General features: G+C 48.0%; 1 protein-coding gene across 4 annotated transcripts in view; it reads left to right on the top strand.

Annotated features, from left to right (window-relative positions):
• Positions 1–24,140, top strand: part of CFAP45 (cilia and flagella associated protein 45) — a 29,851-nt gene extending 5,711 nt beyond the window's left edge. For all 4 annotated transcript variants that reach the window (XM_054247825.2, XM_002760162.6, XM_035280084.2 and 1 more), the window contains exons 2-12: positions 1,602–1,727; positions 4,566–4,708; positions 6,668–6,812; positions 7,138–7,308; positions 8,774–8,952; positions 10,861–10,990; positions 15,285–15,431; positions 18,826–18,939; positions 19,529–19,722; positions 23,359–23,583; positions 23,938–24,140. In XM_054247825.2, the coding sequence (XP_054103800.1) occupies positions 1,602–1,727; positions 4,566–4,708; positions 6,668–6,812; positions 7,138–7,308; positions 8,774–8,952; positions 10,861–10,990; positions 15,285–15,431; positions 18,826–18,939; positions 19,529–19,722; positions 23,359–23,583; positions 23,938–24,016 (1,653 nt within the window). In that variant the 3' untranslated portion in view covers positions 24,017–24,140. The remainder of the gene's footprint in view (positions 1–1,601; positions 1,728–4,565; positions 4,709–6,667; positions 6,813–7,137; positions 7,309–8,773; positions 8,953–10,860; positions 10,991–15,284; positions 15,432–18,825; positions 18,940–19,528; positions 19,723–23,358; positions 23,584–23,937) is intronic.
• Positions 24,141–26,382: the final 2,242 nt, after the last annotated feature.

Below are 26,382 nucleotides of genomic sequence, written 5' to 3'. Positions count from 1 at the left end.
GTATTCCAGAAAAGTATCCATCTCAATCTGGTCTGCAGTCTTGTCCTTGAGAGGTCATCTTGTTTGGTTTCATTCATTCATTCTTCATCAAATGCACATTGCTATATTGTTCCTACTATGTGCCAGGCACTGTGCCTTTTCCCTTAATTACATACAAAACTCATGATCCAAAGCCTTCCACCTTTTCCAGTTATTCCCAATGCTTAGCCTCAATCCCACCAACTGAAGTTTCTATTCATTTCCTCTTATTCTATTTTTGGTGGGAAGGGGAGCCGTAACTCACCTCCTACCATATAATAACCCTTCAGAGGCTGTTACTGGGCATCCTTGGGGCTGCTATATTTACCTTTTAATAAATCCAAGCTTTTCCGCTCTACTCTATCTGGGCTGGCTGAGGATGTAGAGGGAGACTCCCTGTGTAAGCCTTTTGCTGGCTGTGCCAGGCAGTGAGGGAAATGCAGTCACAGCAGTGTCAAATGTACAGCACAGAGATAGCTGGAAAAGAATTGTCCAAGTGAGTGTGAAAACCTGATACAGGTGGAACAGGTGCTGGGGTGTCTGGTTGATAATGGGGTGTCTGGATGGTCAGAAGGAGCTTTCAGACCACCGTCCAGGGCTTTAGTGACCTGGAACACGTGATATATTTCCCTGTCTGCCCTGTTCCCTTGACAGCTGCTGATTCCCAAGCTTGGGAAGACCCAGTGTGTCTGGCCCATTCCTTCAAGATAGCCCAGTTTTGAGGGGTGAGTGGGGCACCTGGGCTCCTCCAGAGTGAGGTTTGAATCAGCTTTATCACAAGCCTGGAGTCGTCTAGTGGTCCTCGCAGATGCTACCTTTTTTTTTTTTTGAGACGGAGTTTCGCTCTTGTTACCCAGGCTGGAGTGCAATGGCACAATCTCGGCTCACCGCAACCTCCGCCTCCTGGGTTCAGGCAATTCTCCTGCCTCAGCCTCCCAAGTAGCTGGGAAATTCTCTCTTCTAGCTACTTTGAAATATACAATATAAATTAATATACATTATTGTATACATGTATATTACTATATGTTTATATATAGTAATAGACATTATTGTTAACTCTAGTCATTCTATTGTGCTATCAAATACTTCATCTTATCTCATTTAATCATCACACCATTTCTATTCCTCAAACTCCTTTCTTCTAGATATTGTGTATCTCTTTTGAGATAGACAGTTCATTATTATTAGCTATAGTGGCCTTTCTGTGCAATAGAGCACCAGCACTTATTCCTCCTATCTAGCTGCAACTGCACACTCATTGACCAACCTCTCCCCATGCTCCTCCCCTTCCTCTCTTCAGCCTCTGGTAACTACCATTCTATTCTCTACTTCTATGAGATCAACTGTTTCACAGAAACGCTTTTTGTGCAGAGCTCTCTTTTTGCAGAGCCCCCCTGCTCTGTGGGGATGCCCTCCATCTGTTGCTCTTTGTCCCCTAGGGGTCAGAGTTTACACAGCTGCTTTCCCTGTTTCTTTTTCACATGCCCACCCACTCCCCCGACATGGGCTGGAGAATTGTTGACTGCCCAAGGTCTGGATGCCACTCGGTACTGATGACCCAAACTTTCTGCCTCTTCCTGCAGCCGCTAAGCACAGCTGGCCTCCTGAGCTCCTCCTCTGCCGCTTCCAACAGGTCCAGGAATAAGAATCGCTATCGGACCAAAGCCGTGAGCTCTGAGGTGGATGAGAACCTCTTTGGAGATATCAAGGTAATCCTCAACAAGTCCTTCTGAGTCGATGCTACGCAGGCAGAGCCCCAAAAAGGTAGCTCAGGACAAAGCTTATGCCGAGTAACCTTGCTCTCTTAGGTAATTCTCAGACCGAAGGCAAAGGGGAATTCTGAGACCTGAGCTGCAAAGCTTTGAGATCTAGTGGGGCCTGTATAAACAGGGGCATCTGGCTTCTACCCTGGAATCTGTCATGTCTTCACAGTGTTTAAAATCTGTTGTGATGTCAAAAGGGAAGCTCAGCTGCAGAGAGTGCAATAGTTGCTCAGTGGGATCTCCGTGGTGGAAACATTGGAGGGCTGATGGGCTAAGCTTGCAGACAAGAGCAACATCTTCCCCCTCCGTCCAAGGATAATAGCCTCAGAGTACAACACAAAACCATCCTCCTTTCCCAGTTGCTCAACTGAAACAATTACGTTGCTGTGGGAAATGAGCAGGTCTTTATTTGCAAGTGTTATCTAGACCAAGAGGTTGACAACTCCTTTAGATAAAGAGAGCTAGATAATAGAGCTTTGACTGATTTTGGTACACATGGGGTTTAGTAGGTGAGAAGGAAGAGAGGGAAGGAGAAAAAAAAGAATGAGACATGGAGAGAAGGGCAGCGAGAGATTAAGAGAAGGGGAAAAGAGAGAGAGAGACAGCAATCATGACCTGAATCCCTCTGCCAGTGGGGCAGCTGGGGAGAGGAGAGCTGATGTCTGTCCCTGCTCTACTACATCTTCATTGTGAATCGAAGAGGACTCTCCAGAGGGATTAAGATAGGCTTCTTAACTCACGTAGAAGACTCTCACTCTGTAGCAGTTTTCCTATTGGTAAGGGAATATTGCTTTATTTATTTATTTATTTTTGAGACAGAGTCTCCTTCTGTCACCCAGGCTGGAGTGCAATGGCACAATCTCAGCTCACTGCAATCTCCACCTCCCTGTTCAAGCAATTCTCCTGCCTCAGCCTCCTGAATAGCTGGGATTACAGGTGCATGTCACCATGCCCTGTTAATTTTTGTCTTTTTAGTAGAGATGGGGTTTCACCATGTTGGTCAGGCTGGTCTCGAACTCCTGACCTGGTGATCCACCCTCCTCGGCCTCCCAAAGTGCTGGGATTACAGGCATGAGCCTTTTTATTTTTTTTTAAGACAGGGTTTCACTTCTGTCACCTAGCCTGGAGTGCAATGGTGCAATCTCGGCTCACCGCAACCTCCGCCTTCCAGGCTCAAGTGATTTTCCTGCCTCAGCCTCCCAAGTAGCTGGGACCACAGGTGCACACCACTGCACCTAACTGATTTTTGTATTTTTTATAAAGATAGGGTTTCATCATGTTGCCCAGGCTGGTCTTGAACTCCCAAGCTTGAGCAATTTGCCTGCCTCGACCTCCCAAAATGCTGGGATTACAGGCATGAATCACCCCACTGGCCAACATGCAATTTCACTTACATTTTTGTTTGTTTGTTTGTTTTGGATGCACGTGGAGTTTTCTAGTCAAAGCAGAGAGAGATGTGGAATTGGCTGAGTTCTCCAGGAGTAGTCACGCTGGCTGGCAAAGGGGGCTATCAGAAAGATGCGTGTCCCTTGTCCAGTTTCTTTGGATTTATTGGTGGGTAAGAGTTCAGGAAGTCTCTCAACTGGCAGTAGAGGGCAGAAGTGGCCTGTGGCACGACTGAGTTGTGCCCACGTGAAAGTAGAGACAGGCACCAGGTGGCAGCAGCACACAGGGGACTGTGGGTGCAAACTGAGGTAGGACAGGCGGGGCCATCCCCCTGCCTCTGCCCGGGATCACAGTTGCTGCATTACTGACAGATTCTTTCCTGTGTTTAGACATTTTCTGAAACAAGGGATTTCATTTTCTTGTTATCTAACTCCCTCACGGTCAGAAAATTTTGAAAAAAAAATCATACAACTAGTCTGTGTTCTTGCTGAATTCTAACTCAGTGACCTCCTCACCACCAGCTCAATCATCTGGTAGAGAACTACCCTTAGATCTTAAGGGTAGGTTCTGCAAGTCATTTAGCTATTTCTAATCCCCTCAATATGGCTTTCTTTTTGTGGGGGTGGTGGGGGGTGGTGATGGTGGTGGTTTAAAGTAATTTAATTGTAAGAAAGAATTTAAAATTGCTAATGTTATAGATTTTAAGAGTCTGGAAGAAATTGTATCGGTTCAGACTCACTATGTGGTCCCAGAGAGACAGTTATTTCTTCTTTCACAAAGGAAAATCTTTCATGGTGAGAGGAAAACCTACGGACCAGAAATTTACTTTCATTCCTGATGATTTTAGACTAGGTATAGACACACGTTAGTGACTCCCACTCCCTGCTATCCCTACTATTCTGCGATGAGTGTCTGTACAAGAACAAGAGACTTGTTCTCAGCAAAGCTGATCAGGGCTGGGTGCGGTGGCTCATGCCTGTAATCCCAGCACTTTGGGAAGCCCAGGCGGGCGGATCACCTGAGGTCAGGAGTTTGAGAACAGCCTGGCCAACATGGTGAAACCCCATCTCTACTACAAATACAAAAATTAGCCAGGCATGGTGGCAGGTGCCTGTAATCCCAGCTACTCAGGAGGCTGAGGCAGGAGAATCACTTGAACCCAGGAGGCAGAAGCTGTAGTGAGCTGAGATTGTGCCACTGCACTCCAGCCTGGGTGACAGGGCAAGACTCCTTGTCTCAAAAAAAAAAAAAAAGAAAAGAAAAGAAAAGCTGGTCAGTACAGAACACATCCAGCCATGCTCAGATATGTGGCATCATGCTGCTCTATCCGTGAGGCTAGGACTGACCAGCAAGAAGTGGGGATGACAAGCTTCTAAGCTACACTTTGTGAACTCATAGTCCCCAGCCCAGGGCCAGAGCGACAGCCCCATCGTGCTGCTCCGAGATAAGCATACCCTTCAAAAATCTCTCACTGCCGTGGCCTTGGATCGCAAGCCAGAGACTATCCAGCTCATCACTCGGGACATGGTCCGAGAACTCATGTGAGTACACAGTCCCCTGCCCTTCTTTGTCCTGCCCCCATTCTTTTGCTAAGGATCTTTGCAGGGAGATGCGTAAACCCACCTGGTTTCATCCTGTTGGTCCAATCCCCACTTCTTTCCTATTCATTTCCCCTTTTCGTTTCATAGTTCTTTCTTTCTTCTCCATCCCAGCCTCTCTTGTTTCTCACATTGTTGTATCTATTATTGCCATTGTCCTTTATTCTCAGCTTCATTCTCCTTCCTTACTTCTGGCTGGCTGCATGAGCTCAAAGGGACTGGTAGAGGGAAGGTGGTTAGTGAGTCCTCTCTGAAGTCCCCATTAGAGCACACGGTAGAGGGAAGTATCTAGATGAGTCACTTCCTTTCGGCTGCATTTAAGAATCCAAAGCAAAGGGAAACTGACGAGATGCCTTATTACCCCCTGGCTTCCTCCCAGACTCTAAGGCCATAAGAGGAAATTCACAGGGGCTCCCTGGGTTCCTTTGGGATTAGCTCAGCCCCACTTCCTGACTAGAGCTGCCCCCAGGCTTGAGCCCCTCCTGTGGGGCTTAGGCCTAGCTCGGTGTGCCCTGGGCCAACACCGTGCTGGGTGGTTTAGCTCTTGTGTTAGTGCTTCACTCTCTACCGTCGTTCTCCCTGCTCTGGCTCCACCCCCTAACAACCCGAACTTCCAGAAAATGCTGCCTGTGTCACAGCTGGGGAGGCACATCTGGGACACACCCCGGGGGCTGTGTTTGACTTCGGCCCCTTCCTGAGCATGGCTGGTCAGCCCTGGCATCAAGTGGCCAGATGTGGCTGGAGCCCTGCAGTCACTCCCGGAGCCCGAGGGAGGTTCCTTCTTGGAGGCATAGTCCTGAAAACACGCTGGAGGAGAAGTCGCTGATTATTTTTCAGGGATGCTGAAAGTAGCATGAACTGCTGTCTTAGATTTGGATCACCCCTGGGCACTCCAGATCCCAGGCTGTTTAGGGCCATGCTGCTTTGTGGAACACAAGCTTTTGGCCAAGCTGCGAATCCACTCACTCATTCTGTCCGTCTCCTGGACCACCCTCCCCCAACACACACACACACACCAGCTTTATTAGATGAGACTTCACTTCCTGTCTCAGGCCGTCTGTGTCTTATTGGCATGTACCTGTTAAAGTGGCATGTACCTGCCTCACCCAGAAGCAGCTTTCTTCCCACCCCCCTAACTACTCCCTCCCCCATCTTTAATGTATGTCATTTGCTTGTAATCATTATAATTAGCTATTGGTTTGTTGAATGCGTTGGACAGCTAGAAAGGAGAAGTCTATGGACATGTCTCTGGCCATTGTTGATCATAGATTTTAATTAATATTTAGCGTTCAAAGCTTCTCTTTGGGCTGGATGGGCAGGGAAGCTTAGGATTCTAACTAGCATCTATATCAACCTTGTCTGGCGTCCCCTTGTCCTTTTTATGTCATCCTTGAGGATAATCTGTTTTAAAAGTTTAATTCAACAGCTTTGTTTTGAATTCTCACTCTGTGTCCAGCGCTGTGCCAGAGACTAGGCTGCCAGTGTGGTTGGGACAGAGTTTGTGTCCTGAAGGAGCTCATAAAGGAAACAGAGCCTGCAAGACTGGCTGTGATACAGGCAGTAAGAACAGAGTGCAGTGGGGCTCAGAGGAGGAAGGGATCTATTGGGCCTTGGTGGGGGGGTCAGACAGCTGCACGGGGAAGGTAACGTATGAGCTGGACCTAATAGACAAAGGACTTAACATGTCTCTTTTTAGCCTGTAATGCTACCTGATTCTGCGCCCCCCCACCCCCACCACTTGGAACCTCTACTCCTCAGTGAACTCAGGGCACACTTAAAGTCTCTTCTGCCATTGAGGATGTCCACTGGCATGATGGGGAGAGGGGAAGAGAGCAGAGAAGCCTGAAGTGTGGTGCTGAGAGCTTTCCCTCTCCCCTCCCTAACTGTTCATTCTTGTGTCAGTGTTCCCACAGAGGATCCCTCCGGGGAATCCCTAATCATCAGTCCAGAGGAGTTTGAGCGACTCAAATGGGGATCCCATGTCCTGACCAGAGAAGAGCTTGAGGCCAGGGACCAGGCCTTCAAGAAGGAGAAGGAAGCCATCATGGTAGTTAACTTCCATAAGCCTTCACCTCTGCAGAGGCGTGGCAGAATAATAATGCACTGGGGAACTCTCGTTAGGGGACTCTGAAAGGAGGCATGAATTGTGTACTTAATGAAGAAATATTGCAGAAAGGAGACAAAAGATCAATACCTGAGAGGAGAGGTGGGAGCGACCGGGGCCAACGGGAGGGCTGAGAGTGAAGCCGGGCTGTGGGACTTCCCGGTTCTTAGGGCATCATCGTACTGGGTCACTCGTGGTAGCCAGGCTAGCGCCCAGGGCACAGAATGCATGAAATAATCCCCCACTGAGCCAGACTGGTCTCCCTTAGGATGCAGTGGTGACACGAAAGAAGATCATGAAACAGAAGGAGATGATGTGGAACAACAACAAGAAGCTGAGCGACCTGGAGGAGGTGGCCAAGGAGCGGGCCCAGAACCTCCTGCAGAGAGCCAACAAGCTGCGGATGGAGCAGGAGGAGGAGCTCAAGGACATGAGCAAGGTGGGCTCTTAGTCTCTCCCTTCCCTCTGAGCACTTACTGCCATCCCTCCTCCCTCCTCTTATTCCCACACTGGACAGGCCAGGGACTGGTGGGGGCGCAGGCAGGGGTGGGATGTGGGGAGGGCTGCACCTGCCATGGTAGTTGCAGTGATCACAGGGAGGACTGGCTCTGCCACCTGCTTGCTGTGTGATCTTGGGCAAGTCACTTGCCCTCCCTGAGCCTCACTTTCTTCATTTGTAACTTGAAGGTGGTAAAACTACTTCACAGAGGCTGGGTGCAGTGGCTCACACCTGTAATCCCAAGACTTTGGGAGGCTGAGGCGGGTGGACCACGAGGTCAGGAGATCAAGACCATCCTGGCCAACATTGTGAAACCCCGTCTCTACTAAAAATACAAAAATTAGCTGGGCATGGTGGTGCGCGCCTGTAGTCCCAGCTACTCAGTTGGCTGAGGCAGGAGAATCACTTGAACCCGGGAAGTGGAGATTGCAGTGAGCCAAGATCATGCCACTGCACTCCAGCCTGGGTGACAGAGTAAGACTCCGTCTCAAAAACAAAACAAAACTACTTCGCAGAATCATTGGCAGGATGAAATAAGCTAATAGATGGGAGAGGCTTTGTGAGCTTGTGAGCTGTGGATTGGTAAATTACATGTGAGGTGCTACTTTTGTTTTCATCCTTCTAGTTCAGTTCTGGCCACATAGGGTGTTCGAGTCAATTGGATGCTTCTTGAAGTACCCAAAGCTCTTCCTTTGGCTGAGAGCAAAAAGACCAGAGGCTCATTTGAATTCTGTTGTAACTCATTTGCATGTGGTTCACTTCCTTACCAAATGAAAAGTGCTGAATCCCCGATCCCTTCACCTCTGATTTCTGTCTCTCAGGTAACCATCTTCCCTGCCTACACCTCCTTAACTTTCTAAAGGTTTTACTTTTGGGTTCTTATTGATGGGCCTGTGGTTTTTCATTCCTTTTGTGTCACGTTGGGCTCTTCCAGCTTAAAAATCCTGTGGCCTGGCCTCTGCAAGAGTGTCTTAGCTCCCCTGAGGAGAACAAGGGGTCTAACCTGGAGTTCATGGGTCTCTAAGTGGAACAATGGGCCTCTGAAGTTTTACAGAAATTTTGTGTGTATATATGTAAGTGAATCTGATGGAGGAGAGGGCCTATTGCTTTTATCATATTTCCAAAGCGTGACCCATTACCACCAAAACCCTAAGATGCAGCTCCCTGAAAGATGCTATTCTAGGTCCTTCCTTGCGCAGACCCTGGCAGCCAGCAGGAGGCCAGTAAATGTTTGAGCCAAACTGTATTAAGGGGAAAGGTAAATATAAGAACGTTCTTATTTCCCTGACTTGTGAGCAGTCATGCATACCTCCAGCATGCTCAGCAGCACAGCATTCTGTCTCCATTTCTTCCCCTTAAACTTACTATCCCTGGGCCTAGTGCCAAGTTTTATCTCACTCTCCAGATTATCCTCAATGCTAAGTGCCATGCCATCCGGGATGCCCAAATCCTGGAGAAGCAGCAGATCCAAAAAGAATTGGACACAGAGGAGAAGCGGTTGGATCAGATGATGGAAGTGGAGCGGCAGAAATCCATTCAAAGGCAGGAGGAACTGGACAGGAAGAGGAGGGAGGAAAGAATTCGGTAAAGATGTGGTTTCGGCATCTCTCTCTCTAAGCTATTTCCATGTATCTTTATGTCCATGAAGCCTAGCAAAGAGGGAAGAGATATGAAATGGTCATTACTGTCATCTACTTATTATCTCATAACTTTATGAAGTGATACATAGAATCATAGAACTTTTTTTTTTTTTGAAAGGGAGTCTCACTCTGTTGCCCAGGCTGGAGTGCAGTGGCATGATCTCAGCTCACTGTAACCTCCACCTCCTAGGTTCAAGCAATTCTCCTGCCTCAGCCTTCCAAGTAGCTGGGATGACAGGCACACACAACCACACCGGCTAATTTTTGAATTTAGTAGAGACGGGGTTTCACCATGTTGGCCAGACTGGTCTTAAACTTCTGACCTCAAGTGATCCATCAGCCTCAGCCTCCAAAGTGCTGGGATTACAGGCATGAGCGACTGTCCCCGACCCGAGTCACAGAACTTGTAAAAGCTTATTTCCATTTCCTAGGAGGCACTTCACCGTCTGGCTGCGATCAATCTCGTTTCTCACTCCTATCTGCTATGTATTCTGTGCTTTCTCCCAGGCCTCAAACATGCCAGGCCTGGTCACAAGTTTTGATTCTTTGTTGTCCTCTCTTTTTTTTTAATATCCTCTTTCCTTTTCCTCCTGGAAAATGCTCTCTACTTCCCTTCATATATAATGTTGCTGTCACCTCCCTCATGTCACCAGATAGGCTTCGTGGCTCCCTTCTCTGTTCCCGTCACTCTGTGTTTAGACTCCAGCACCCTACTCTTGTGCTGTGGCTCTCAGATCTTCCTAGATGCTATGCTCCTTGGGGACAAATCCTATCATATCCATTTCTGTAGCTTCTGAGCCTAGCAGAGTGTTAGGCCTGTAGTTGGTGCTTAATTCATGTTAGGATGAATAAATCCAGTCTCCCCTTCATTTTGGGCAGAAAAGGACAAGTCCCAGAGCAAGTAAATTATAGAATAATAGTGTCCTAGATTTAGAACACCAACCATATTATATATGAATTACCTCTATAAATAATCCTTGTGCCACCTGAATGGCAGTTTTATCTCCCCAACTGTATGCTGTTCTCTGGCACCATTCATCCCTGTGCCTGGTATACGATACCTGGTACATTCACCTCTGCACTTCTGGTAGGTACCTGGTATACTATAGTAGGTTCTCAGTAAAAGGTTATTTAGTGGCTAAGTGGCTGTCCGTCTTCTGCACAAACAGCTCCAGCAAAGGAAAAATCTGTCTCATTCGACAACGGTAATGATTTGCACTGGTAATATATTGAGCCTAAACCTGTTTCCGTGGAACCCTTTACTCTTGACTCCTGTTTATTTCATCTGGAGTCATGAAGCCATTCAAGCACTCCATCTGAATGTGACTCTCATACTCTTTCCTCTTGATTCTTATCCTAATCTGTGTCTCCTGCCATTCTTCCAGCCTTTCCTCATATGTCATGGGGTCTATTGACATCCCACTAACACATAGGGAATCACTGCAAACCGCTTGTAGACCCTGTTTTTCTTGGTCTTTTTACTGTTCAGCTAGCTTCCTACGATTGCTCTGGGAAGACTTGGGAGGGGGTAGGACTTGAGAAACTCTTTATATACTGGAAGGTAGAATGTGCTTTATCAAGTGGGGTGCCCTCTTGGGCAAAAAAATAAAGAAGGAGAATCTCAGGAAGAGTGAGCCTTAGACAGGAGCTCAGGAGAAAGAAGGCCGACCCTTGAGGTCCTTTCTGGGGGAAGGACCTTGGTCTGGGCTCATGAAGCATATCGATCTTTAGGGGACAACTGTGAAATTGTTTCTGTGACATCACCCATCTTGGGAGTTGTTTGGGTGGAGGTCGGACCCCGGGAGACGTGGACCCTGGTTGTCTAAGACACGGTGGCACTGTTCCCTCCTAGAGGAAGGCAGCAAATTGTGGAACAGATGGAAAAGAACCAGGAGGAGCGATCGCTGCTTGCTGAGCAGCGGGAGCAGGAGAAGGAGCAGATGCTGGAATATATGGAGCAGCTCCAAGAAGAGGATCTAAAGGTAACAGGCCAGACGGACAGTGCCACGTTTCACCACCAGCAGCAGCATCAAAACCCTTCGGGACTCTGGGCTTTCAGGGTGTGACTTATTTTCTGTCAGGCACATGCTCATTTCACAACATCGCCTTCTACTTTTTATTGCCATGTTAAATATTTATTTCACCACGGTGCCATGCTGGGGGATGAGCAGTGATTGGATAGATACTGTCCCTACCTCCCAGGGACTTGGGGTCCAAGACTGACATATCATTGTGAATAGACGGGTAAAGGATATAGATGGCTACATGCTTTGCACAAGTAAACATAGGGATGTTTTATAGTCTTCCTTCCATCATCTAGGGATATTACATACTTCATAGATAAACAGTAGCAATATTTTAGTTCCAGGCTCCCTGCTGTTACTTCACTCAAAGTACACAGCATCCCATTGTTATTAATTGTGTTATGAAGTCAAATCTTTTCTTCCTGTTAGTCCAAATAAAATTAGTAGGCATATCTATTGCAAAAGAAATGATGACATACCTGCCCAAACTAGGAAGATTTCTATGTACCTTCTCTGGGCTGTAGCAATGTATAAAACCCTTTAGCGCAGTGAGGGACATGGCAGGCACTTGGAAAATTTATTTTTTCCCTTCAATTTTTTATTTTGAAAATTTTTGTACACACAGAAAAGTTGAAAAAATTGTATCACACCCATAAACTCTTCATCTAGATTTAATGATTGTTAATCATTTGCCTTACTTGCTTGTTTCTTTCTAGGTGTATATATGTATTTTTTACTGTTAAACTACTTGAAAGTAATTTGCAGATATCTTGACACTCTGCCTCTAAATGCTTCAGCCTGCAACTCTGAAGAACAAGGACACTCTTTTACATGTCACCAATACCATTATCACCTCCTCCATCAAAAACTCGAATTCGGTGATTCCATAATATCATCGAATATTTAATCCACATTCACATTCCCCAATTGTTTCAAATATGTCTTTCTGGCTTTCTTGTTTCCAAACTAGATGTTAATCAAGGTTTGCACATTGCATTCAGTTGTATTTCTGTAGTTTGTTTTCATCTAGAAGAGTTTCCCCATTCATTCATTCATTCATTTCTTCATTCTTTTTATAACACTGATATTTTGAAGCAGCTAGGCCAGTTGCCTTTAATAATATCTCACATTCTGAATTTGTGTGATTGCCTCCTCATGGTGCCATTTAACTTGTGGAACACGTATTCTTTTATGGTTCTCCTCCTCCCCTGTGTTTATGAATTGTCAAGTTGTTATCAGCCAGTGCATCTGATGGTGGTGAGTGACAGGGGCCATGAAGAGTCCTGCAGGTGGGCAGACTTGTAATTATGAAGCCTTCTCACCACACCTGCAGTGTGAGGATCTGCTAGAGAAGTAGAATCAAGATCGCCTTGGTAGCTGGGGAAACTGAAGGGGCACATAGCCCTGTGAACTGCATGAGAAGGAGAACAGTAGGGTGAAGACAATGAGAGACCTGGCCAAGTTACTTTATTTCCTGGCTCAGGGGAGAGAGAGTGGGAAAGGGTCAAGAAGGAAAGGCATGGGGCACATATGCAGGGTAGTGGGCGAGAAGTGAAGATGGGAAAATTCAGCTTGATGTGGGGAGTGGTAATTGGTCGGCTCACTGAGGAAGTTCTAGGAGTCCATGAGTCAGCACTGATGTTGTGTCATTATCGTTTTAACGTCCTTCTAACAGGCACTCCCCGAGTCTCCAGGGAGTATTATTAGGCAATTTTAGGGTAGAAATCTGTGCCTTCCTGGCTTTAGACCTACTGTATCATCTCCTGGTGGTACGAGGGGTATTATTTCCCACCCTGCTAGCAAAGTGGTGGAGAGTGAAGGGAATTAGTTTATCTGGGGTTGCTTTGGGATGGCTTCAAAAGAAATAGGGAAAGTCTTTTGGTGTCTTAGAAATGAAATGAATCAATAAAAACAATCCAAAAAGTAAATAAATAGGGAAAGAAAGGCCGGGGGCAGTGGCTCAAGCCAGTAACCCCAGCACTTTGGGAGGCCGAGGCGGGTGGATCAGGAGGTCAAGAGATCGAGACCATCCTGGTCAACGTGGTGAAACCCCGTGTCTACTAGAAATACGAAAAATTAGTTGGGCATGGTGGTGTGTGCCTGTAATCCCAGCTACTCAGGAGGCTGAGGCAGGAGAATTGCCTGAACCTGGGAGGTGGAGGTTGCGGTGAGCTGAGATCGCGCCATTGCACTCCAGCCTGTGTAACAAGAGCGAAACTCTTGTCTCAAAAAAAAAAATAAAAATAAAATAAAAATAAGTAGGGAAAGAAGTAAATAAAAACATGATTGCGTGTGTGTCAAACATCAGAAATCAACAGCATCTTTAGCTTCGACGGCCAGCGAGATTAAATGATGTCTGTGATACAAATGGCAGGCCTAACATCAGTGAGAAGCAGTTAGAAAGGAAAGAAGAAAGGGAGAAGGGGAAAAAGGAGCGTGGAGTTGGAGGGGCAGAAGGGGAAAAGTGGAGTGAGCAAAGAAGTAAGTATGATGAGAGAGAGGGAGCATCTGTGACTCATGCACCACACGGACCTCAGAGGCAGGCAGTCACCACACCACTCTGGTTCAGAAAGCTTCCTGAAGGAAGGAGCCCTGAACCGGGCAGTGAGCCAAGCTGGCAGAGAGCCGGCACTAGGGAAAGACCCACCAGGAGAGTTACCTTGGTGGGATGAATCAGGGCAGCAGCTGGGCTGAGGAAGCACTAGAAGGCCAGGGAGGGATTTAGTCTTTGGAGAAATGGAGGGAGCTGGAAACAGTGTAGGCGGTAGGGTGAGTTAACCAATAGAAGAACTTAAAGCAAGGAGCCTGAGATTGATTGGAGGTGACTGGGGAGCCAGCTCTTCCCCTAATTCCAGTGCCCCTTTGCCCCTGAGAATGTGCTTGGCTCAGAAGTGGTCTGATCATTGAGAGCTGTTGAAGGCTCAGGGCTGGGAAAGGGAGGGAGATCCTTCCTTAAAAAGGACCTTGTTCACATTGGCACTCTGATCTCCATCACATGTTTCTCTGTGTCTAAGAACTTTTTTTTTTCTCTCTCACATGCCACTCACTTTGGTCCCACCTTCCCCGCCTCATTTAGGAATAGTTTATTGAATATTTGCTATCTTTCTTGCATTGGGCTCCATGTCGTTGGGGAAGAGAGGATATGTGACACAAGGCCCCTTGTCCTGTAGCTGGGGCAGAGCAATACATATGAAATGAGTGGGGACCTGCAAGGCAGCATATGATCACCTTGCAAGAGGCGTGGCACCATCTTAAGTGCAGAGGGAATTCAGAAATGGAGAGAGAACTGAAAGTTGAGGCAATCAAGCAGGATTTCCAGAGCAGGTTGAAACTTTAATTCACGCAGAACATGTTTCAGGATTTTAGCCCTGGAGATTATTATCTGTGTGGCCGGTAGGCAAGTCACGTCAGTGCTAGGCCTTAGTTTCTTTATTGGAGCAAGAGAAATAACGAGGCCTACTTTTTTTTTTTTTTTTTTGAGCAGAGTTTTCCTCTTTGCTCTTGTTGCCCAGGCTGGAGTGCTATGGCACGATCTCGGCTCACCACAACCTCCTCCTCCTGGGGTTCAAGTGATTCTCCTACCTCAGCCTCCTGAGTAGCCGGGATTACAGGAGCCTGCCACCACACCCAGCTAATTTTTTGTATTTTTAGTAGAGACAGGGTTTCTCCATGTTGGTTAGGTTGGTCTCGAACTCCCAATCTCAGGTGATCTGCCTGCCTTGGCCTCCCAAAGTGCTGGGATTACAGGCATGAGCCACTGGTTCCGGCCAACAAGGCATACCTTGTAGAATTTTGGGACATATTTAGGTATTAGAGATAGTCTACGTGCAGTGCTCAAGTAGAAAGTACTCAGTTGGGCAATATTTCTTATTTCAGTTGTCACCATTGAGTGAGAGTGAAAGTTGGGTTTAAATGGGAGAGGGAAATTGAAGGCAGGAGGAAGCAAAGCCACAGGGGTAGGATTTAGCAAGACATGTGAGAGGAAATTGTGTGGAACTTTTAAGAGCTTCTGCTTCCTGAAAGTATAGAGATCAGCAGCATCAGAGGCTGCCACAAAGTCAAGTTGGTCATTTGGTTGAAGAGGGCAACGACGACCCTTGAAAAAGCAGCTTTAACAAAGGATAGCTGTGGACACTAGACTGCAGGCAATGCGTTTGTCCCCTGCCCCTGTCTGTCTCTCTGTGTACCTGGATGCCAGCGGCCTCTTGTCTTGCCTCTTTGTACTCTGAGGCTCTCTTACTTTTCCTGGCAGGACATGGAACGAAGACAGCAGCAAAAACTGAAGATGCAAGCTGAGATTAGGCGCATCAATGACGAAAACCAGAAACAGAAAGCAGAGCTGCTGGCTCAGGAGAAGCTGGCGGACCAGATGGTGATGGAGTTTACCAAGAAGAAGATGGTAGGGACTTGGTTTCTGGGACCTCTGGCTAGGAATGGAATGCCTGTCACAAGGAGAGGAAGAAGGCCTGAGAACCAAGGGAACTCCAGTGGAAGGCAGCCATGCCCTCATTCTGAGATGCACAGCCTTAGTTCAAGGGCCTGGCTTCTTTGTCTCTTCATCTTAGCCAGTCCCCGTTTTAGTTAACAGAGACAGCCTAGGAAGGGCACCCAAATTAGCTGTATCCTCATTAACACCTTTGATTAGAAGTTGGGATGAGGGCCATGTGCAGGCAGAAAAGAAAGCTAAAACTATTGGTGAAAGTGAGTTTTTTGTGGATTTGTCATGACTTGGATAATGATACCCCTGGTATTCATGAGTAGGTGGTTCCATAACTTTCTTGTGCAAATGCCTATATTGGGCATCCTGTATTGGGTGCTGGACTCAGAAAATAGTCTTGCCCCATCTCCCACCGAAGAACCTATAGGACAGAGTAAATGCACAGTGGAGGAGAGAGCCCTACCTGCAGATGGTTACAGATGGGTGTAGCTCATGAATGTGTTAGCTCATTCTGGGGCAAAGTTGAGTAAGAAAATTACTGGGGTCGGCTGGGCACGGTGGCTGAAGCCTGTAATCCCAGCACTTTGGGAGGCCGAGGTGGGTGGATCACGAGGTCAAGAGATTGAGACCATCCTGGTCAACATGGTGAAAACCCGTCTCTACTGAAAATACAAAAAATTAGCTGGGCATGGTGGCACGTGCCTATAATCCCAGCTACTCAGGAGGCTGAGGCAGGAGAATTGCCTGAATCCAGGAGGCAGAGGTTACGGTGAGCTGAGATCGCACCATTGCACTCCAGCCTGGGTAACAAGAGCGAAACTCCGTCTCAAAAAGAAAAAAAAGAAAATGATTGGGGTCCACGTGGATTGGAGAGTAGAAGAAGGCTTTTAAGAATGGTTTAGATAAAGTGAACATGGATTTATGTAAAAAGGAGGAAGTACTCAAGGTTGCAGGAACGTTATTAAATTCTTCACGTGTTGGTCTTGTCTGCCCTGCTAGTTTTGAAATTCTGGGGTGACAGAAACACATTGCACTTCTCTATGCCTCTCTATAGTTAGGGATTTTTAAAGAAGGGCAGGGAAGGGTGTGAGTATAATTTGAATGGCATATTTGGTACCCCTATATATTCTGAATGCAAACGATGGGAAACAAAGCTCAGCGAAGCTCACTTATTGGCTTCAGTATTCTTATTGGATGCTGGGGACACTTGGTGCAAGCAATAGAGTGAGAATGCAGGGATGGATATAGATGGTTCCTACATAATAACAATCACATAACTGTCATGTAGTGAGCACCTAGTCTGTGCATAGGCTCTGTGCTAAGTGTTTTACACACGTTATCTCCTTTAATCTTCACAATTATCCTGTGAAATAGTCATTGATGACTCAAAATATATTGGATGTTTCAATATGTGTCCAGTCAGACTAGCCTGAAAATACCTAGAATAATGCTACACCATTGGAACTCAACCACTATTTTTTTGAGTGAATGAAGGTGGGGAGAATGAGCTAATCCTGTGTAGGAGTTAGTGAACAGATTTTCTGGCTTCAGCAGAGAGTTTGTAGTGGTCATAATAAGAAATGAGGGTGGCGAGATGCCAGAGAGCTAAGAGCAGTCATTGTGGGTGTCTTGGACCTTGGGCAGAGTTGGAAGGGTGGAATGATAAGGAATCGCCATGAATTTCTAAGCAAGAGAGGAGTATGTTTTGTCTTTATCATGGAAAGGACATTGTCAAGGCGTAGCTGGGAGAGGCTGGAGACTGGCCACAGGATCAGTCACCTGGGCATGTCCACAGTCCACCATAAGTGTCTCCATATATCACAAGCCCTTACCGACCTCACGGTGGTATCTATTTTTGCCAGAGCTAAAAGCAGAGCTTGGTTGTACAAGCACCCAGAGTTCTCTGTCCTGCTGTCTAAGGAAAGGCAGATAGAGGAAGCAGCTTGACAAAGCCCTGTACAACTTACAGGGGCAACTCACTGGGCTTCACAGAAGTCTGGGCAGGTAGAATGAGGGCTAAGGAAGGTTCTTATTTTTTATTTTATTTTATTTTTTGTTTGTTTGTTTGTTTTTGTTTTTAGAGATGGAGTCTTGTTCTGTCACCAGGCTGGAGTGCAGTGTTGTGATCTTGGCTCACTGCAACCTCTGCCTCCTGGGTTCAAGCAATTCTCCTGCCTCAGCCTCCTGAGTATCTGGGACTATAGGTGCCTGCCACCACACCCAACTAATTTTTGCATTTTTAGTAGAGACGGGATTCCACCATGTTGGCCAGGATGGTCTTGATCTCTTGACCTCATGATCCACCCGCCTTGGCCTCCCACAGTTCTGGGATTGCAAGTGTGAGCCACCGCGCTTGGCCAGGAAGGTTCTTTATAGAAAGGTTACATTTCCCCCCAACCTGTACCATTCATCTTACAATTGCTCAAGAATGGCAGCTGGGAAGCTGGGCTTGGAAAGCTTTTAAGGATCCGCTTGTTCTTTCAGAGAGGTGGAAAGGGGGCTAATTTTGATGGTTCATTCTTTAAGTATCTACTAACCACTGTGGGACTGCCCAAAGCATGGTTGACACTTTGCCCAGGGAGTAATGAGATAACCTCCACCTGCTGCACTTTACAAGACAGGCAGAGAACCACAGTTGTCGCTTGACCCAGCAGCCTTGCAACTTGAAAATTGTCTGTGACATAGTGGAAGGAGAGTGAAAGCCAGGGTCAGGGTACCTGTGATCAAATCTTGTTAGGTAGTTTACTGCCTGTGTAATCTTGGGCAAGACCTTTGATCTCTCTGACCATCAGTTTTCTCATCTATAATATCTGTCTCGTGAAATGTTGTGAGGGCTCTCTAGGATAACACATGGGAAAGTGTTTTGTAAACAGTGAAGCATTTTACAAAGGTTTTTATGTTCATGCATTGCTAAATTCATTTAACCCTATTTATTTATTTTGAGACAAGGTCTTGCTCTGTTGCCCAGGCTGGAATGCAGTAGTGCAATCATGATTCACTGCATCCTCGACCTCCCAGGTTCAAGCAATCCTCCTACCTCAGCTTCCCAAGTAGCTGGGACTATAGGCACATGCCACCATGCCTGGCTAATTTTTAGATTTCTAGTAGAGACAGGGTCTTCCTCTGTTGCCTAGGCTGGTCTTGAACTCCTGGGCTCAAGTGGTCCTCCTGCCTCAGCCTCCCACAGTTCTGGGATTATAGGCAGGAGCCACAGTGCTTGGCCTCATTTTGCCCTATTTTAAAATGAGTCAGGAAGTGGTAGAGGAGCTATTGGAAACTCTTTTGTAGGGATTTTGTTTCTCTCTGCAAGGCTGGGGCAATGGCAACTGTTCTGCAAGGACTTTCCTTCCACCAGGCTCGAGAAGCAGAGTTTGAGGCTGAGCAGGAGAGAATCCGGAGGGAGAAAGAGAAGGAGATCGCCCGCCTGAGAGCCATGCAGGAGAAGGTCCAGGATTACCAGGCAGAACAGGTACCTGCTTAGACTTGACTTCCCCCTACTTCTTCCACTCCCTTGCCTATCCATCCATTTGACAGCCTGTAGAATGGCCTTGAGGGTGGAGATGTGGAGGAAGGAATGCAAGTTACTAGACTTCAGTAGTCTCAGAAGGAAGATGTGGGCCTGCCCCCAGGGCCTGTGTCAGCAGGGATTGGGCAGTGCAGTGTGTGCTTAAGGTCCAAGAGAAAGTTTTTCACTGTTCCATAAAGAACTTTCAGGCTCAACCAATCAGTGAAATGTGTCACCAGGGGAGAGTGTGGTATCTCCATCATTAGCAGTTTTAAAAATTAGAAGCAATTTCAAGACTGTCTGGAGATGTCTGAGGTATAGGGAAAGAACCGAATGAGTGGGTTGGAAGGACAAGATGACCCCTCAGGTTATCTTCTAACCCAAAAGTCTGATGACAGGATTCCACTTATCCTTTCCTAGAATAGCTAGCTGCCAGAGAAATTCATGGTGCTTTTCAAAGCAGACGGTCTGTAAGTAGGTGTTTTCTTAAAGGCACTTGGTCTGTACCTCAAGCTATCTTGTGCCCTCACTGGTCCCCTGCCAACTTTACCAGGATGCCTTGCGGGCCAAGCGCAACCAAGAGGTTGCAGACAGGGAGTGGCGCAGAAAGGAAAAGGAAAATGCGCAGAAGAAGATGGAAACAGAAGCCAAGCTGCGGAAAAGTCGGCTCGAGCAGGTGGCTTTCAAGGAGCACGCTCTGGCTGTTCAGGTGCAGCGGGACCGGGATGAGTTCGAGAGGATTCTTCGGTAGGAGGGGCCTGGGGATCTTGGATTTCTTTTCTCGTATGGTCCATATGGGATAGAGAGAAGCTTTCTGGCGTGTTGTCAGATGCTTGTCCATCTTGGCTGGGTTGGTGGGATCGTTGTAACTAGATGGACGATTGAAGCTTTTAAAAATCACTTTGGCCAAGCATTTTGTGATTAGAGAACTGGGAGCTAGCACCTGGAATTGCCTAAGGAATTGGTGGTAACTGGGATTATTTACCCCGGAGCGGTAAAATTATAAATAAAGGTAAAAATCTGTCCCTTCTGCTGCCCTCTGACCCATGGCCCCTTCAAATTAGGGATGAAACTGCAAGAAGAGTGGTTTAGGAAAGATAGAAGAACTTCAGACACCAAGGATTGTGAGTCATCGGAGCAGGACTTTAAGGGAGCTGTTTGCCATTCATTTGACAAATACGCATTAAGCACAGAAAATACAGGGCTCTGTGCTGGATGCCATGGAGGACATTAGAAATTAACAAAACACTGCTCTTGCCCATTCTGCAGGAAAGGGATTGTGTTTGGATGGACTGCACCGACATTAATCCATCTTTCTTCCATGGTAGCTCTTTATCCCTTTATTTTTGTTTTCCCTTTTGGCTCAATGCTAATTTCAACACGTAAGTGGAAGCTAAGTGTTCACATCTCTCAGTGTTCTGCTCCCTCCCCGAAAGCAGTCAATAGTCAGTCACAGCTCCCATTGGTTTCCCTCTCTGCTCTGTTTTCCATCAGTCAGGTCTGCCACCCCCAGGCCTGGTCCCTGGGGGTGTTCTCCTGGTCTAACTGGGAATGACTCTTTTTGCTCTGCAACATCAGAATTTTTCAAAAGGAAACAAGCCAAGCAATATTTGAATTGAGGTGATACAAAATGACAGACCTACGTTCAGATAAGTAGAGACTGAACAGTATAGCATCACTTTCTTGGTCCATATGCCCTCGGTCTTTCCTCTTGGCAATGGCTAGTTAGTTGCATGCCAGACCAGGCTATCCAGACGCCGAGCTACAGGCAGAGCAGGTCTCCAGGAGCCTCTGTCCTTACCAGAGCCAGATTTTTGGTCTTTTATTGGACTGCGGGCCCCAGCCTGTCCTCCCAGCTGTGATGCCCTTTGGCTCTGTAGCTTTCTCTGCCCCCAGGGTTGTGCCATGGTCACTGGACACCTAGTGAAGAAAGTAGCTTTCTGAATACCCTCAAAAATTCTGCCCTTGGGCCACAGACTGCCTTCCAGATGTCTTTTCTCGCCCCACTGGCCTCTCTGCCTTTGGACATCTGTGTTGTCATTAACAGGCACTAATAAATATTAATGAAATGAAATTTAAGTCCTCCTTTTGCTGCCGGCCCATTTGTCTTTCCTTTGCGTCGTTTGCCTGAAGCATATGCACTAGCCAGTTATTAAAGCTAGACCAGCCTTTTTGGAGAAGCTCAGCTTCACCTGTTGTTGTAGGTTAGTATCTAGGCCTAGTGTCTCCAAGGCCATTTGACCGCCATGATAGTGTCTTCACTCAGGAGCATCTCTGCCACAGCCCAAATCCGACTTTTTCTGCTTCAAAAGCACAGCCTCCTGTATGGCCTGTATGTGGGCTCTGTTTCTGGACAGAGGGATGCCTGTTATTCTCAGCCTGTTGACTAAGCAGAGATGGCTGACCGCCCCTACCCAGTGTTAGTTATATATTTTTTTTTGTTTTTGAGATGGAGTTTCGCTCTTGTTGCCAGGCTGGAGTGCAGTGGCATGATCTCAGCTCACTGCAACCTCTGCCTCCCAGGTTTAAGCGATTCTCCTGCCTCAGCCTCCTGAGTAGCTGGGATTACAGGCGCCTGCCATCACACCCAGCAAATTTTATATTTTTAGTGGAGACGGGGTTTCTCCATGTTGGTCAGGCTGGTCTTGAACTCTCAATCTCAGGTGATCCACCTGCCTGACCCTCCCAAAGTGCTGGGATTATAGGTGTGAGCCACCGCGCCTGGCCCCAAGTGGTTTTTTGAAATGTCTGGGAGCTTTTGAAAAATACTGATGACCAGGCTCCACTTCCCTAGATTGTGATTTAAATGGTCTGGGGTGAGGCCCAGGCATAAGTATGTTTCCAAAGCTCCCAGGAGATTCTAAAATGCAGCTAGGCTCTGTGATCAGTGCCCTAACCCAATGTAATGACCAAGTTTTTCCTCATTTGGATTTTTACCTGCCTGGCACTGCCGAGGCTCTCTAGTGAGAGAGTCCCCCTTTTCCACACTTTCCCCTTCACTCAGAAGAGGGTGGAACAGTGGAAAACTGTTCTAAGTACAGGAAAACAATGGCAAGGCACAGAGGAGAGTCTTCTTGCTATCAGAGATGTGTCTGGGCAGTCAGGTTTTGGTGTCTAAATACAGAGGGCTCAGGAAGCCAGCAGTTCTGTTTGGGCAAACTGGAAAGTCTGTAGAAGGCGTAGCATTTTAAGAAATGTTTGCATGATGGAAAGAGTTGATGGGAGTGGAGAGGATGCCCCATGTATGGTGGATCTTGGAAGAAAGCTAGAGGGACATGAGGATGCAAAGCAGTGTTGTAGGTACCTTTGTTGGGGTATCAGTGACTCTAGGGTAGGAGAGCAGGTGAGAGATCCTTGCCTAAGGTGATTGTACATTTCATTTTTTTACTTATGTTGAGAACAAAATTAGATGTTAGCTTAAGAAGGGGTATAACTGCATTTTTTCTGAGATGTGAATGTGTTTCATTTGAGTGTTTTCTGAGCCTTTCTTGTTATCATTAGTGATTTTCTCCCTGATGTCGGGGTCCATGAAGTATTTCTGTGGCAGAGGTTTCTAAAGGAAATTTGGAGAGATGGATCAGGAAGAGAGCTGAGAGATATCAGGCTGAGCCCCTTCCTTCTTTTACTAACCAGGATAGAGCAGCATGACACTTTACCACATCTTTTATGTTTCTAAGCATTGAGGGAGGGAGGGAGGGAAGGAAGGAAGGAAAGAAGGAAGGGAGGGAGGTAGGGAGGCAGGCGAAGTCTCAGGACAAGCTGGAGAGGAGTTATGCATTGTTACCAGGGAGGGGTAGGAACAGTAGCTCCCAGTGAAACCCTGGGTATAAGGCTGGCTACATATTTTAGTGCAGTGAAAATTGAGAATCTGTAGCTTGGGCAACATAGTAAGACTTCATATCTACACATAATAAACAAAAAATTAGCTGGGTGTGGTGGCACCCACTTGAGGTTCCAGCTACTCGGGAGGCTGAGGTGGGAGAATCGCTTGAGCCCAGCTGGATGAGGCTGCAGTGAGCTATGATAGCACCACAGCTCTCCAGCCTGGGTGACAGAGCACGAGAATGTGGAGTCCAAAAATTATCAAGAATTTCAAAACAGTGAAAGCAGAGCACCAAACCAAGCTGGGGGCCCTTCTAAGCCTGCCCATGACATACAGTCACGAGACCCTGGAGCTAGTCCTGGCTGGGTGAGAGAAGGGGGCACACACAGACAGCAGCTTTTGGGGCTGATCTTTGAGTTACAAAAGGGGCCTGGAGCTCAGGGGTCTGTGGTCTCTGAGGCATGTCTGCTGGAAGAGCCCAACCAGGAGGCTCCCCCACCACCTTTCCTGGCCTGGGCCAGCTCAGCTGAGTTCATTCCGTTCCTGTTTCCCTCCCCCAGGGCTCAGAGAGAACAGATTGAGAAGGAGAGGCTGGAGGAGGAGAAAAAGGCCACAGGGCGCTTACAGCATGCCAACGAGCTGCGGCGCCAGGTGCGCGAGAACCAGCAGAAGCAGGTGCAGAACCGGATTGCCACCTTTGAGGAGGGCCGGCGCCTCAAAGAGGAGGCCCAGAAACGGCGTGAGCGCATCGATGACATCAAGAGGACGAAGCTTAAGGAGCTGAGGTGCGCTGGAATCTTTTCCACAGATCCTCTTCCCTTCCCCGAAGAGTTGGCACAACAGGCTAGAAAGTGTGGGATTTGGGGGTGAGGTGGCCATGGCAGAGATGCTCAGGGCTCATCCCTCCAAAGGGGGCTCCAGCTGAAAGTCCTGGGATGGGGTCTTCCTGGTTGTCTGGCAACTCCTTGGCAGGATGCTGGAGCCCTGACATGAATGTTTGTTTGTGGGGTGGATTGTGAGAGCAGGGTTGGGGGAGTGCAGGCCCCCAGGTTCTATAAACCCCACCCAGAGCCTGCCTCCTCCTGCCTCCTGTCTGGTCCAGCACCTTTCCTTATACCTGCCCTGCATCTCCCTGGCAGAGCCACTGGCCTTCCTGAGAAGTACTGCATTGAAGCTGAGCGCAAAGCTAACATCCTGCCAGCCACCTCTGTGAACTGACGGGAGCCTTCGTGGTCCCCAGGATGCCTTCGGGGGACAGATTCTGCCTAGGCTCTGGTTGTCCATAATTGCTGCTAATCTAGACATTTCATAGTTACAGATTAAATCGATTTGACTTCTCTCAGGAATAGCTTGGTTTTCTCATGGGAAACTGGCTGCTACCGGGTACTGAAGTGGAGCAAAATAGGTTGTGGAGGGTCCGAGTGTGGGTGGCATGGTGCTGAGGGTAAGGGAATGGGAAGACGCTCCTTTATGATGGTTTCTCCTAAGCAGGAGGTCCCTCTGTCCTGGTGTCTCCTGGCCTTTTGTGATCCCCTGGGATGTCAACTTTCAGAACAATCTTATCTCTGCTCTGCCCCGACACCCAGGTCAGAAGCATTTCAGCGCATTGAGGGTGAGCAACAGATGCCTCCCAGGGAGGGGCTGGGGCAAGGCTTGGCCAGGCGGAGCTGGTGAAGGAGGCATCAGGGCTGGGTGAGGCAGGGCTCTTACTGGGATCACAAGCATGACTCAGATCACATCTGTGGGGGGGTGATGTTTGAACCTAGGGCTCACTCTGCCTGTCTTGGCTCTCTCCTGATGGAACCCTTTCAATTCCAGGCGGTGCTACAACACAGACACTGGCCCATCCCCCACTGGGGCATGCAGAGAGCCCCACACTCCCCACCCTGCCAGTCCAGTCCCCTCACCCAAACTCAGCCCCCTCCTGTGGCTGGGCTCTCCTCAGTCCGCCTCACTCCCATAGCTGGGGATCCCAAGCCATTTTCATCTGTTTTTAACTTTTCTCACTTTGCCCCAAACTATCATCATTCATTCACTTGTTCAGAAACTCGCTGAGAGCCTACCACATGCCAGGCACATTCCAGGCACTCAACTGAGCACAGCAGACCTGGCTGTCCCCTCAGAAACCTCTCATTTGTGCCAGTCCGCTCCTGCTTTCTCCCCCGAGCTGCTCGGAATATCTCTGCCTTTTTGGCCTCTCACCTGGTTGTCAGGTGCCCATTTGGGGCTGGAGTGCCAGCTTGTAGGGATGGAGGCACGTCCCTGTTTTTGCATGCCTGGGGAAAGTGCTTTCCTCCAGCTGCTGTGATGATGAGGTCCCTCTGCACCCCCAGTCTTGCCTTCCTCGATGGGCCCTGCACCAGAGGAGGCGAGGAAGCTGCTGGGTGCGTCCTGGATGTTTACAACTCCAGGTTACAAGGGCCTCAGGCAAGAGTCCTCTTTTCATAGGGCCCAGGGAGAGTCGGTAAGCTGTTTCCTGTGCTTTCTTTTGCTCAGGACAGCCACGGGTTCCCCAGGCTCCTTCTCCACCTTTCCCACCAGGAAACATTGTTGCCCCGCCCCACCAGCTCTTTGGGAAAGAGGCTTTCCTAAAGCTTCAGCCCTCCTAACTGCAACCCTCCTTCCCAGGGAAGCTGATGCCTTCCTCCTTGAGGGTCTCGGGAAGACGTGGTATCCAGCTTCAGATGGGAGAGAAGGCACAGCAGTGCCGCTGAGGATTCCGGGACTCATCTGCAGTTGGCACACTGGCAAAGGTTCTCTCTGAGCATCATCTGTTGCTCAGTGGATGCCTGTGGGGACCAGGAAACAAGGCTTTGCCTAGTTCAGGAAACCCTCTTTTTCAGCGAAGCCAGAAAGAGCCTGGGTGTTTAGGGTTTTCCCAGGCTCACACCCAAGTCATCCGTCTCAGGACTGGAAAAAATGGGCCCCTGTGGAGAAAGGAGGTTCCACACCCACTGCTAACTTCTGGGCCCACTTAGAGAAACATGCGCCGACACCACAGGTTGAAAGTGAGGCCAGCATTTGACCAGAGCTACTGCTGGTGAAAATGTAGGTGTTTGGGTCCTGGAAGATCCCAAGGCCTTACTAAAGGTGAGACTGTCTTGACTGGGCCTGGACACAGGGCAGTTATAGGTTGCACGAATAAAGGCCGGGCTTTGAAGTGAGAACGTAGCCATTTCTGAGCAAGTGAAGACGGTTTGGGAGAGAATCTCAGGGCTTTTCCCCAGGGTTGACCCTTCCACTCTCATTGGGAGTTCTCCATCTTGGAATTGGCCCACAAAGTGAAAGAGAGGTTCAGTTTCTTCTCTCAGGATTCCTAAGAAGCCACACCCAGGCTTTCATGGGCTCTGAACTAGTCTGAACCAGTAAGACTTTAGTTCGAAGATGCGTGGCACTCTTGAGAGCCAGGCAGGCAGTTGGGATCTGAGGCCAGTCAACTACCTCTGGGCATCTTTTAAAAACCCTCTACCAATCTCATTCAGGAATGGCAGTGGGGTTAACTACAGAGAAATCTCCCCGCTTCACGTGGGGGCTGGTGGAGTTAGGTTGCATGATTCTGGTGGCAGACCCAGCAGGACACTGTG

Source organism: Callithrix jacchus, chromosome 18 (assembly GCF_049354715.1).
Source record: "Callithrix jacchus isolate 240 chromosome 18, calJac240_pri, whole genome shotgun sequence".
Lineage (NCBI taxonomy): Eukaryota > Metazoa > Chordata > Mammalia > Primates > Cebidae > Callithrix > Callithrix jacchus.
The sequence above is the reverse complement of the archived record's forward strand: the minus strand, read 5'-3'. Positions and strand labels throughout refer to the sequence as shown.